The sequence below is a fragment of the Amblyomma mixtum genome, chromosome 9 (genome assembly GCF_055824585.1).
Source record: "Amblyomma mixtum isolate Tamu chromosome 9, ASM5582458v1, whole genome shotgun sequence".
Lineage (NCBI taxonomy): Eukaryota > Metazoa > Arthropoda > Arachnida > Ixodida > Ixodidae > Amblyomma > Amblyomma mixtum.
The window spans coordinates 123112568-123126208 of NC_143020.1; the positions used below are offsets into that span (position 1 = coordinate 123112568).

Genomic DNA, 13641 nt, shown 5'->3' on the forward strand with positions numbered 1-13641 from the left:
CTGCTCTTTTACATGTAAACAAGAGCTTGACCCCTAAAATTGATAAATTCAACAAGAATTTTAGCAAAAAAGGCGGATAACACGTTGCACCTGGTGGCTGCCTGTGGAAGCTACGACTAGACATCACTACACCCACGTGCCCACCGTTCCCGCAGAAGCACGATTGCCATCGCTACTTGTGGTTGTCGTCTGCTCACGGCGTACAGAGATATGTCAAGATGTTAATCGATGCTGTCTACATACCACAACCGTATGCACGCTTACGTACGCTAAATGCAGCTATTTTTTCTGGACTTTACACCATTTCTAACATTCTTACTTTTAAAACAGAGGCACGACGATGTTTACACTAGTGGCACCATCTGGTGGTTAGGAGGGGAACCATTGTTGTCAACAAACCGACGCCCCTCCTAGTCTAAAGGGGGCAGAATCGTCACTCTAAATAAAAAAATACAGCAAATTTATTACTCGCACGTTTTGTTATGGGCAACAGGAGACGAAGCGAAAGACCGGTAGCCCATTTATGGCCACTGAACGTGCTAAAGAAGGCAGTAACAACGACGAAACCAGTCCGAAGCGAGGCGTCATGCATCGAAGGGCGCTACCATATTTGTCGCCTCAAGAGGGTGCCATGACGTCACGCTCCTCACCTCGCGCCACAGGGAGGGCTTGGCGCGCCCTCATGAAACATCGAAAATAAAACCATCCGCTGAAAAATATGCGCAGTGACTAGATTTCGGTGTAATCACATTCTGAGAATCTATTTTCAGCATTTTTGTTCATTTTAAGATTTTGCTTCAGTATCCCTTTAATGAGGGGTTTAACATCCCAGAGCGCCTCAGGCTATGGGGGATGCTGTAGTGAAGGGCTCCGGAAATTTTGATCACATGGGGTTCTTTAACGTGCCCTGACATCGCACGGTACATGGGCTTCTAGGATTTCACCTCCATCAAAATTCGACCATAGCGGCCGGGATCCCGTGTCTTTCAGGTCAGCAGCCAAGCGACATAACCAATGAGCCACTGCAGAGGCTGCTCAATTTTCATGACAGAATAAAAAGTACCCTTGTCTGCACTTCTGTGAATGAGCGAACAGTTTTCTTCGTGACATGAGGCTCAATCAATGTTGAACCATGCCAAGTGTGAAGCACAACCTTGTGGAAACAATGAGCATTCCATAAGAATTGAAATGCCAACTGCCACTGCACAGAAACAAGTCTGAGAAGAAGCATTTTTTGTTTCCAGTGACCCACTTTAGCTTTTTTATAAAAGAGCTACAATGGAACCCCAATTATGAGTCCCCCCGTGGCTGTGATGACCTGCATGCTACGACGAATTGGTGCGGGCTGGCGAATCTTTCGTAAGGGTAATGCATTCAAAGCATAGATTATATGACACAAAAATATGCACACAATATGCACACCCAATTCATTCCAAATCAAAATCAAGACTGAGACACGGGCACAACAATGCGATCGAGCGCACGACGGCCTGTAATGACGGTTCTGCCAATCGCTAGGACTCCGTGCGTGCAACCCATGGTTGTCTGCGTGAGGAGACTCACCTGGCCTCTTTTTCTGTGCACTTGCCTAACGAAGGTGTTAGGGAAATCAATTGTAAATTATGCCAGCATGAAGTTATTGTACTGGTGATAACATGATTACACATTTCTGTGGTCATCAGAGGTTTGTTCGAAAGTACTTTCCGCTGCAGCTTTAATGCAGAGCATGTTAGGTACTGTGACACCAAGCGAGCCATGCGCGAGCGGCGCAACACTGTCACCCGTCAGGCTGCACATCGCTGCAGAGAACACACCGCTGGCGCATTCGGGTCACAGATGAACATAAGAGTTCTCTATCTTCCTATATGATGCGAATCCCTAGTACCCTATTTACACAACTGCAAGTCAATCTATTACTTAAAATTTGAAAATCCAAAGTTGAGGGGTCGACTTACAATCGAAACCAGAGCATTACACCATCAATAAAGGAAAGACAAACGAGATATCAGGGATGCTACAGCGCGGTTGAAATTTTTTTGCTCTACAGCTCTACCCATTTGACTAATCTGCACGCTCGTTCGAAAGAATTGTCATTTTTTTTTTTAAACTTTTAACTGCCCAATCGGCTCTCATGGGTGTGTCAATAGTTGATGGAAGGGCCCATGTTCCAATCGCAGCAGCACTGCCACTCAGAACGGCAGCGCTTGTGGGGAGCGTCGGCAGCTGATGACAAAGCCGACGCCACTCACGCATAGTGTCTCTTTGGCCTTTTTTGACATATTTGACTTGACTGCTGGCCATGTTTTATCAGTTTTCACTGTTGTGCTTCGCCAGTAGTCATTAATACTCCGGGTCCAGTAAGCATTCAGCGCTCGTTGACATTGAAGATGACTTATTCTTTGCACTGGAGAAACGAACTGCACGCCGGGCCGCAAGTTCGACATTCAGGATGGGGGATTCGGGTGTGACGACTGCAGAGAGGCAAAATTTTCAGCTGTTCTACACGATGTCATGGTGCAGTTGTTTGCAAAGTGTGGGATTTCACACGATGTCGACGCGCTGTGGTTGTTAGTGAGAAGTGCGGAATTTCCCTGGATGACGACGTTAGAATGATGTCTTGTGGGACTGCAGCAGCAATGACGATGGCAGCACTCGTGAAGGCTGGTTCACATGCAAGCGACAGAGTGAACTGAGAGGCGGAGCGATGCGTTGCGGCCAAAAATTTCCAACTTGCTGGCACCTCAACAATCTTGCCGCTCAAGCTGCCATGACGGCTCAAAACAGGTTTTTGCACCGAGGCAGCAGGAAAGGGATGGAAGGTGCTTTTGCTTGCATGTGAAACAGGCCCGAGGACAATGGCGCAAGTGTGAAGAGCAGTCCAGTGACTAATACATTTCCGGGCACACCCTTCCTTTTTTTTTTTACTTTCCTGACATAGGATGTTGGGGGGGGGGGGTCGACTTGCCTTCAAGTTAACTTACAATAGTGTAAAAACAGTACTGGCACTACTGCCTGCTTCCGCAGAGTGACAGCAGTTCTAGAGGAAGTCTGAACAGAAAAACATGTCGCTGGCATGGTCGTACTGCAGGAAAAAGTTTTCAAAGAGTTGCAAGCAGCCACACATCTGGCATGCAGTCCAAATCATCGTTTTCGAAGTACAAGTGACATCTAATTAATGTGCAGAGACGGGAACGTGTACATCATCTAAAGCCGCCTCTTCAACACCAAAAAGCCTGGCTGCGCGCGGTCTCAGAACTAATGCCCAAAGAACGAAAATGGGCATTTTTTAACGCGTGGATCTTAATTAATTTTTGAAAGACAGAGTAGCAAACGCATTTCCTACACGAATGTGTCAGTTGCGCAAGGTTTTCGATTTACGACGCCCAGATTATGCGATGGTTGCACACGGTCCACTGAAGGTCATAATCGGGGTTCCACTGTACAAATGTGTTTCTATGGCAACAATTTCGCTCAAAGCCTCACCTGCCTGACACAACCACAAGTAGACCCAAGCGTAATTTCACCTTCTTCATGCAATGTGCCTAATTCAGAATAGAGAAGGTGATGCAGGGCTAGCTGGTCCAGAACTACACTGAACTTCTCCGCCCATTGCAAGTCGCAGACAGTGACTGCTGTGTGGACACTTCTCACCCTCGTGACTGACCTGCATGAACGCGGCCTAACAGGAATGCCTAAACAGTTCACAACATTTTTCCACCACAATACACTCCATGGGGAACGAGCAAAATGCCGTGTGTTTGGACACGCCCTTGTAAAAGAGGGAGTCTAGCTCACTTGGAGTTGGGATTGGGGCACTGGGTGTTGCTGGGCTGAAGCCGAGCTTTGCTGCTGCAGCTTCCACAACAGCGACGCCAGCCGGTCATCAGTAGGTGGATGCACTGCCTTGGGCGTCCAGATGGTTTCCGTCTTTGGGGAGCCCTGCACACACCAAGTACAGACCAGTTAAACTGTGTCCCATGATGCAGACTTCTCGTAAGAGCCTGTCATTAAGGGCCAACGCATCTCTAGCTTTGCAAGAGGAGAAGCAAAGAAGAAGAGTGGCCCAGCATGCAACAGGCAATGCGACAACAGCAGTTTTCAGGCAGTGCATTACAAACAGCCTTCAACCCACAGGAGAGCTGTGCTCTCGGCATGACACAAAAAGGTAAGTAACTACAACACCTCAGCGGTGGACTCCTTAACAAATACTGCTGAAGGACTCTTCATTCATACTTGCCTCCATTCCAGGCCAGTAACCGGCTCCTACACCTTGACACACAACAGAGTAGTTTGGGTGCGCGAAAAAAAATTCTTTTAAATGCATGCGAGCCCCGTGCACTACTGCCGCTCAAGGCTACTCAAAAATTGCCTGCAATCTGTGGCCCATGAGGTGGACTTGTTCGAAAAATTTCAGGGTGCAGAATGCGCCAAGCCACCATTCTGCCCCGACTCTCGCTTGGCATCACGGCTCAGCATTACACTGCCCAGTAGCAAGTCCAGCTAGGCCACAAAGGCACAAGTTCGCTTCTCACAGCTGTAGGGGCACACCAAGGGTGATTTCAGGGGCGGCAAGACAATAATGAATGCGCAGGACTTACACCAAACTGCTGCTGGAGAATGGCGGGTGGAGGTGGTGAGGAACCGGCGCGTCCCCCCCACTCAGCGGGCCAGGGCTGCAGCAATACCAGGTCAACAATTCAGTCAACTGTTCAGATGAGCATGCAAAGAGCTGCTTCCTCCACCGCTCAGGCACACGCAAAGTCAATGCCTTCACACACACGGTGCTGATGTGCTGCTGATGCAAATTTCCGTGGATGGTTCTGGAGTAATCTGTCATGTCTTTTGCGTTCACCAGAGATTACGCTTTGCTGCATCGGCTACAAAGCAAACTGGCGACGCGTTGGGAACTCGGGCGTGTTATTCCTAAAGACGTGCACGATCGCGCATGCACATTAGGTTGCCGGCACTGGACGCCTGCTGGAACAAGGCAAAGTGTCAACGCACAACATAGTCATAGGCAGGGCACAGTCCTCGCCTGCTATCATTTCTGTTGAGGGGGTAAGGAGCGTTATTTTCAATCATCAATATCTTCGAAGTTAATGAAGCCAGCTCAAAAATTCTTGTGGTGGTGCGACGAGTGATGGAATACCTATACAGTGGAAACCCACTATACGTCTAGGAACCGTACACTGCATATATTTTTTTCATTTATAGTAAAGGCATCTGTAATAAAACAGATCACTGCACCGATGCGCAATGGGAGAATGCAAAAGCATTGACACCTGTTCCACACTTGGTTGTCTCTCTTTGCTTCACTTGGGACTGTATCGACATTTGCGGCTATCTCGACGGCTAATTGACTTTTTTGTTTCTAATTAATCAACTAATTATTCCACATTAATAAAATTTGACACACACCAACATTTTATCATCCTCTATCATATTCAATTATTCTTTTACTCCTAACTCTTCCTTGAAGGACGTAAGGGCTGCCGACATGTTGTGTGTCTACTTTCTGCGGACAGGAAACTGCAAACATAGCCAAGTAGTGCTTTTGCATTAAAAAAAAACTTACAGTAAACAGCGTCTGGCTGTGGCGACATGCTCCCCAAGAAATGACGACATTGCAGTGAATACCAAAGGCTTTATAAAAGCAGCACTCTCTGAGATGGCCCAACCACTAAGCTCATGGGATGAACAGGAAAGCGAACCTTTAGAAAGCCTTCAGACACTGAAGCAAAGTGTGTGGCATGCATGGGGGGGAGTAAATCTGGCTATGAACGTAGAAAGAAGGTGGCGCCGATCGCCAAGAAAGACAGCTGAAATGCAGAGAGGTGTACGGAGGGGAAGAAAATTACTGTTTGCAGCACCGGGGAGCACGAAGCAACAGGCAGCAGCGACAAAAAGCGGAGGCACAACAACATTGCATGGACAATTTTGCCACACTTAACTGCGTTGTGTGCATTTGTTAACTACCGCCACTTAACGCTTTCGCTACCGCGCCATAGGCCATCGTTCGCATATGATCGATTCAAATCGCCCGCGCAAAAAAGCTTATTTTGGAGCGTCGTGGATGCGCTCCGCCATCTAGTTAGCGAGCTCAACAACTGCTCTTTTGATTGCAGCCTTAGTTTCAGTGTTTTGACATGAGGGGGCGCCGTGAAAAATAAAATTTTGAATGGCCGCAGCAGCGGCAGCCGGAGAAAATGGCGTCCGCGTCGCCGCGCGCTCCTCGAAAGCGAAAGCTGACACCGAGGACGTCGGCCGGTTTCGGTTTAGTTTTTTGTGACGAAAGCAGCGGTTATTAGTCGGGCAACAATGTACAAACGTCGGATTTCGGTTTCGACAGCGAGACTTCGCCTCGGGAGCCTGGAACGTCAGCGCGTACTTGCATATAAGTTCTGTTTTCGTTCACTGTGGGTTTTCTGCGGTGCATACGGTTTGTAATTGATGACAGTGGTTTATTTTTGTGCTTCAGGGTCTTGACAACGTATGGCGAAGACAGTTTGCCAAATGCTCAAGGTCGCGTCGCGTTTTTCAACCAAGACGACAGCTAGGTGTCCATATCGGCACATCGCTGCGGAGCGGCGCTCCGAGATTCGCTCGACTTCTCGACTTTTTTTTGATGCTCTTCACGGCGGAAATGATGAAGACCGTGTGCGGAAACACTAATAAGTATGCATGAATGAAGATTTTCAGCAAATTCGGCGTGACGGCTCATGGGAAGACGTGAATCTGTTGAATATTCTGATGTTCATTGGAATCATCATATACATTGAAATTGTTGACCTGCCACGACTGTATCTCTACTGAAATACCAGAATAATCTATTCTGGCCCTCTGCCATCAAAAATCATTTCTCAAAATTGGTTTTTCACTTTTTTTTGTTTGTTTTTTTTTTGCACGTAACGGACCCGGATGATTCAGTGGCGGCAGCTTCTATTGGCAAGACTTGGAAAGTGTCCTGGCTTTTGAACCACATCGATAAAACTTATTTCGTCAATCCTGATGTTTTAGAGCTTGCCTAAAATGCCAAATTTTATCAGCTGCCTTTAAGGGAGCAGCTCATTCAAGAAATCTTCGGGTATGATGAGGGAAAAGAAGTCCACGCCCCCAATCCTCCCATAGAATCCATTCAACGCCAACCGAAAAGAATGAAAAAAAGAAGAAACTGCAAGCTCGGCTATCAGAGAACAAGGGAGGAACAAAGATAAAACCTTCTGTGAAGCACTTGTCAGTCTACCTCTGCTTCACATCTTCACCCCTGATTGCTCTTCACAGTGGCACCACAGTCATGACCCCTGACTTGACAAGCCATGGAAAGTGCAGTAAATTTTTCTCATAGCTGAAACTGTCAATAATGACAGCTATAAACATGTGCAACAGTTTGTATATTCCAGTTTTCCTCTAATCAAGTTCGGGCTTAGTGCAGCCGGTAATTTTTGTTTTTGCTATATACTTTTTTTGTATTTTTAGCAAATTTCACAAATAAATGTTCATTTACTTTTGCACACACAACTCTTCTGTTTGTTTCATTCAGAAGTGTAACTAATAAGCTACAATTTCATGTATTGCAATATGTGCTGGGTGTACTAGTTCTTGTGAAAAAAATTTTTCTTTCAGTACACTCCAAATTGTGCATTTTTCCGCGGTAGCGAAAGAGTTAAACCCCACTGAGGCCACGGAAGACGACACTGTGTTCAAACAGAGATTTTCACAAGGAATCAAATGCATTATATTGATAACAGTGCAGTATTCGCACAAATGCAGTACTTCTACAAGACTTAAAACGAAGTCAAACACATAACAACATGTGATAACTGAAAATAAATAATTATCACATAAAGGGATGATAAGAACAGGATGGAAGACCTTTCTGAGTTTCTTCTATCAATCAACACTATATGTGCGTTTAGTAAGTAGCCAATTAACAGCCAGACAGCATCCTAGCCATGAAATCACCAACAACGAAAAGATTTCTGCTGGTCCAAGTGACTTTACTACTGAGGGGTTCTACCGTAGCTGATCTGCTTTCCATAAACTCAGCAAATATTGTAACGTGATGGCAGGCCAGTGAAATCGGAACGACATGCCAGATGGTGACTGCATGATTTAATGGCGGATGGCCTGGTGTGAGCGCTCCTGCCCGCGTCACTGCAGGGTTCGTTGTCTTCCTAGTCCATGCCAATACTATTTCGTGGTCCCTTTAAGCTGACCTCCACAAGGTTTCTGTTCAGCTTGGAAGTTGCTCGTCGTCCTTCAGCAACTACGACAGCACTCGCAAGTGCAAGCAGACAATCCGCCTTTCTCCTCCAGCTCCACAGGCCGAAAATGAAAACTGCCAGCTCCTACTGTGCAGTTCATGTTGGTGGCAGGTGCATGCAACAGATGGCAGCAGCCGTCAAGCACACACCTGCCACTTGGCAGGTGCAGCTGACTCCTCATGGAACCAGATCGTGCCTGCGTCTCCCATGTGCTTCAGCCCGTAGCAGACGAATTTTCGGCACTCCCCAGAGGGCACCACAAATTGTGGAAAAGGCAGACGGCAGAGTTTTCGGTCACAACATACTGTGGCCATTTTACTAAGCGGGATGCATCCCTGCCTGCCCATACCATCCTGTTTAAGGGCAATAGACTTTGCAACAACATGACAACACAAACTTCCATTTTTTTTCTTCTCCCAACCCCACAGCAAAAACGAGCCCTGCACCCCAATCATGGCATGTGCGGCTTCAAAATGCAAATCTGCTCAGAGTAATCCCTCCCAAAGTGCACTGCGCAGGGCGTTGCCACACTCACAGATGCTGCAGACTTGGAGTAAGTGACGACAGCTGGGTCATCCTCCTGGTCGTCCTCCAATCCCAAATGGGAGATGCTCCGCTCTACCACATCCTGCAAGCAGAAGGAGTCTTCAAGCTAACTCACAAAACAAGAACAAATGTGTTTGTCCAAACATTGCAACCAGCAATGCTAATTCATGCGCCACTTTCGCAAGATGTGTCTAGCAGGAGTACCAGACAGTTCTCAACTGATATCGAAGGCTGCAAGTCATGTTCTTACGTGCAATGCAGCCAGCCAATTTGACACGACCTGAGCCGGCATGGAGAAAAACCACAAATATGATGCACGTCATGCCAACGTTCGCGCTATTAGGAGTGCAGCCTCATTTTTTTTTAAAAAGACATGGTAATAAAAGTACAGAGTCAACCACACCTGTCTATAGTGCTCGGACGGTGTGCTGTGGAGCAAATGAACCGAAATCTTTTCGCAGCTGCTTTGCTAGCGGTAAGGCGCTCCATGGTGCCTGTGCATTCACGTCTCTATTCAGCTGCTGTCCAGCACAAGCATTATCAATGAAAGTCAATGCCTGCTTCATAATTTCTCTTCACTCCCCTTGAACAGCACCTTTCCAGCACTCTAGACAAGTGTGATCGACTCTGTACAAGCACAAAAAGACGAAGGACAGGTACCTGTCCTTCGTCTCCTCATCTTTTTGTGCATGTACTTGTAGCGCCATGTCTTTCTCAAAAATGCAAAACCAACTAGCCCGGCAACATATGTTACTGAAGTGTGGCCTCAGTGAAACCGCTCTATATAATCTGCCACTGCCTTGTCGGCGTCTTCCTTCTCCGTGCATCTGAGTAATTGAGAGGGCATAGTAGTAGCGCTAAAAAAACAGGGACGAAGGTAGATGAAGACAACACTAGCGCCTGTGTTGTCTTCGTCTACCTTCGTCCCCGTTTTTTTAGCGCTACTACTATGTCCTCTCAATCCAAACACCAACTAGCCCAGCTTTCTGCCTTAAATATCTGAGTAATGCCAGACGATGACGCACTGATCAAACAGGGAAATCAATGAAAATCGTTGAAGCCTGCGCTATCGCGTGCAAGGAAGCATCTTTTGTCACCAAACCTTCAGTCCTCCTGTTCCGCCACGAGTTGCTGCATCTTAATTCCTGAATGAGAAGCCCCAGTGCCTTTGCTTTTGGTGATGCTTTTCCTGCTTCTGCACAAGCCTTTTTCACATGCATTTAATGCACTTGCGCAATAAATGCATTCAGCTGCCAGTCAGTGCTGATGTGTGTCCCTTTTTTTCTGTCCCATTTCTTGAACGCTATGCTCCTTCATAATGTTCTGTCGCCAACTCACAGAAAAATGTACCTTAACGCAGCTGCGAACACAGGCACAGGTCTTCATCCGTCAACTTAGTTTTTAAAACACTTGCAGAGGACTGCTAGTATACAAGCTCACTAAGAATGCAGCATGCTAAAACGAGTTTCCATGCTCAATCAACCACTACAATTTTTTTTTTTTTGACTACCCCTGCTCCCACACGTGTGGGATTTTATTAGAGACTTCACAGACCTGTGGTCACAAACCACAGGAACATTTAGGCAAGGTGGGGGAGCCCAACACACCATTCACAAGTGGGCAATGTTTACGAGGAAAACTAGACACGCCTCAGTCACTCCCCAACCAACAGGTAAAACACGCCCTGCAGGGCTGGGCTTGGCCAGTCACACACATACCTGGTTCAACACCAGAGGGTCCTCATCGGCCAATGGATCTCGCAGGGAGACCAGCGGGTGTTTGGCGCGGTCCTCGAGTTCCGCAAACTTCTCATGCACCTCCTCCCAGCCATCGTCTGCAGCAGAATCCAAATGACATATGAAACAAAAATAACCCCCAATGAATCTTCCATAGACCAACGGATGCTATTTACCATGAAGTGGCTTTGTTTGCGTATCAGTGCAAGCAAGCACTGCGCCTTGATCTCTTCCAATAATGCATGCTTCAGGTTAGCAATGCACAAATATAGCAGCAGATCAACTGTTTTTCTTTAGGCAAGCTTACCAGGAAGGTTTCGTTTGGTTTATGGGGTTTAACGTCCCAAAGCGACTCAGGCTATGAGGGACACAGTAGTGAAGGGCTTCGGAAATTCCGACCACCTGGGGTTCTTTAATGTGCACTGACATCGCACAGAACACGGGCCTCTAGAATTTCACCTCCATCTAAAATTTGACCACCGCAGCAGGGATCAAACCCGCGTCTTTCGGGTCAGCAGCCGAGAACCATAACCATTGAGCCACCACGGCAGGCCTAACCAGGAAAGGCAAAATTTTTCATAGCTCAGAGTTTCTCATGAGAAAACTTAGTTCTCAAGTGCACTTTAGCCAATATTATGCAAAATTTGTGCATATCTCTAATGTTTTTTTAAATATCTTTCAAGAAGGAAACATTTTGTTATGTTTCTTGAATTTCCATGTTTGAGAAAAAAGCTTAATTACAACCCAGTATCCCTCTCAACAGTGCAGGGCAAGATTTGAGCTAGGCGGTTATCCAAGGGATTCCAGGTGTTCTTCCAGGTGTCGAGACTGCCGTGACTGCCAACCAGATTCGAAGGGTACGCGGATACTTCACTCTAACCATAACCAAGTGTCACGTGAAGTGGTGGAAGCATTTTTTTATTTTAAACGAAGGGGAGATTTGTGTTGCAAAACCCTCAGCGAGACTGCATAAAAATGAGGTGGCAGTTCTGAAATATATGCTCGCAAGGCATTCTGATTGTCTTTGCATACGTTGTGGTGATATACGTGGACGTGCACTTTAGCTGCTGTGTGAGGGACGAGGACACGTGTGTTTGACAAGGCTGTATCTGTTGAAGTTTTTATTTTTAACTTCCGGGATTTGTCGCGTATGCACGGTTTTATCTTGCTTATAAATACAGTGTCTTCCGAATTAAGAAATCGGTTGTTAGTCAGCGCTGTGCTTCTCTCTCCTCATCTCGGCCGTTGTCTTTCGCGCTGTTTTTCAATATGGCAATTCACAACCAGTTCGCCCAGCTTTCCGTACAACAGAAGTCTATTTTCCTCATTGGCTATTTAAGGGCTTGTTCTTGAATGCTCGTGGAATTGATTGCAAATAAAGTAAAAACAAAATGTGTTGGGGGGGGGGGGGGGGGAGAGTATGGTGTGAACCATTCAGCATACTTCCATGCTCTTCAGCTGTTTTGCCATTCAACATCACAAATCTGTGAAGTGCACTGTTTATTCTTGGAACAAGGACAACACATTAAAGCTTAGCAATGTCATTTGAAATAAACATTTGAAGGCATGCAAATACAACTTTGCTTTTGTGTGCCGTGCAACATTCCAAGCTGGATATTTATGCAGTAAAACAAGGGCTCTTCCCACAATGGAGAAGAGGAGATCATAACAATCGAGATAGAGCAACATTCAGGACTTTAAAATGTGAGAAATATCTAAGTAATGCGTGTTAGGCAAATTGCTTCGGTTTTCATTACCTAAAAAAAAGAGAAATTTTGCTGTAATTCATGCATTTCAAGCTCCTGTGTCACCGATCATTAGCCAATGGAAGGTGCAAGAGAATGGACGACGTGGTTTTCTCGCAGCACGCTGTGCCTTCCACCCAGTCATGTGGACAATTCAGCCCACTGACAGCAAACCTTGCAGTGCTAAATTTTCTCCCAGTCCAAGGCTTCGGCTGCCTTTCACTATTAATTTTGCTTTCAAGGATTCCGACTTGTTTCCTCTGAGCCTACACAGTTCAAATTAGGCAGCAGGCATACCTCCTCATTTTCATGAAGCTTGTTCGGTTAGTAGGCAGCTTACTCTAATGGCTTCCTCTGCTTGTTCTGTTCCGCGAATGTCACGCAGCCATCTAAAAAACGAAGCAGTAACTCTGGCTGCGCAGATGCGAGCAATAATTATGTATAAGGATCAAAACGTGAGACTCACCAAGGCCCCCTCCGAAGGTCTCATCGTTGAGTGCATCGTAATCGTCCTCAACCTCAGCCGTGAGAAGCTCATCTTCATGGCCTAACGGACGCAGCCCCTGGAAAAGTGCGCACATTTTAGGGCAAACCCCACACAACATAGCCGAAAGACGGAAGATATCAGGCATTCATCTGAATGCACTGCAGTACTTCCATGACAGCACAACTCAACGCCAATTAGGCGCTGACAGTTGACGTGCGTTCGCACCCCAGTTGGGCTTGTCATGTTGGAGCACCCGCAAATTTTGACCGCAATGAGCAGTCGTTGCCTGGCCTAAAGAAAACGCAGTCACCGCAGCTACACACAGACGCCCGCATGATTGGCGCGAACAGCGAGGGCTGTTCAGCGGTCTTGATGGCATCCAGTATTCACGTACCACTACAAAAGGACCCTTTCGAGCCGCCACTACGCGGCAAGTTCGCTTTTAGCGATAAGAGCGGTTCAAAGATAAACTTGCCTGGGGCTCCTTCCGAAAAGCCAGCAATCCTTTCGACATGTCTGCGGGAGATTTGGGCGATATATCCAGGTCTTGTCTCGACGTGGTACCATATCAGGGAGCTGGTTAGGCTTAGACTCGGTGGCACATCGGGATAAGACGCGGCGCAATGCTCAGGCACGATACCGCACAAAGGTGACACAGCACTTCAGGAAGCACTGCTCCGCATGACGCGTCTGCTCCATACATGAACAAAACAAATGACTAAAGCTTCTTGCTCACACAGTGGATGCAACACCACAACGAGAACGAAACTACACGACAGACACCACCAGGGCACCAGGGGTTGGTTGTTTGGGCGGCAAGAAAACCCGGAAGGGCAAGACGCAAAGAATGCAAAGGGTGCTGC

The 13641-nt window shown here is 46.9% G+C and overlaps 1 protein-coding gene across 4 annotated transcripts in view; it reads right to left on the bottom strand.

Moving 5' to 3' along the window:
- Patr-1 (Protein associated with topo II related - 1) overlaps positions 1-13611 on the bottom strand; it is a 40590-nt gene extending 26979 nt beyond the window's left edge. Inside the window, exons 1-6 of one of the 4 annotated variants that reach the window (XM_089561765.1) lie at positions 13254-13608; positions 12758-12854; positions 10529-10644; positions 8800-8892; positions 4599-4673; positions 3796-3939 (exon numbers count right to left, since the gene is read on the bottom strand). In XM_089561765.1, coding sequence (XP_089417891.1) covers positions 3796-3939; positions 4599-4673; positions 8800-8892; positions 10529-10644; positions 12758-12854; positions 13254-13292 — 564 coding nt within the window. In that variant the 5' untranslated portion in view covers positions 13293-13608. Of the gene's footprint in view, positions 1-3794; positions 3940-4598; positions 4674-8799; positions 8893-10528; positions 10645-12757; positions 12855-13253 lie in introns of all 4 variants that reach the window. The other 3 variants (XM_089561767.1, XM_089561768.1, XM_089561769.1) reach the window with 3 other exon arrangements.
- Positions 13612-13641: the final 30 nt, after the last annotated feature.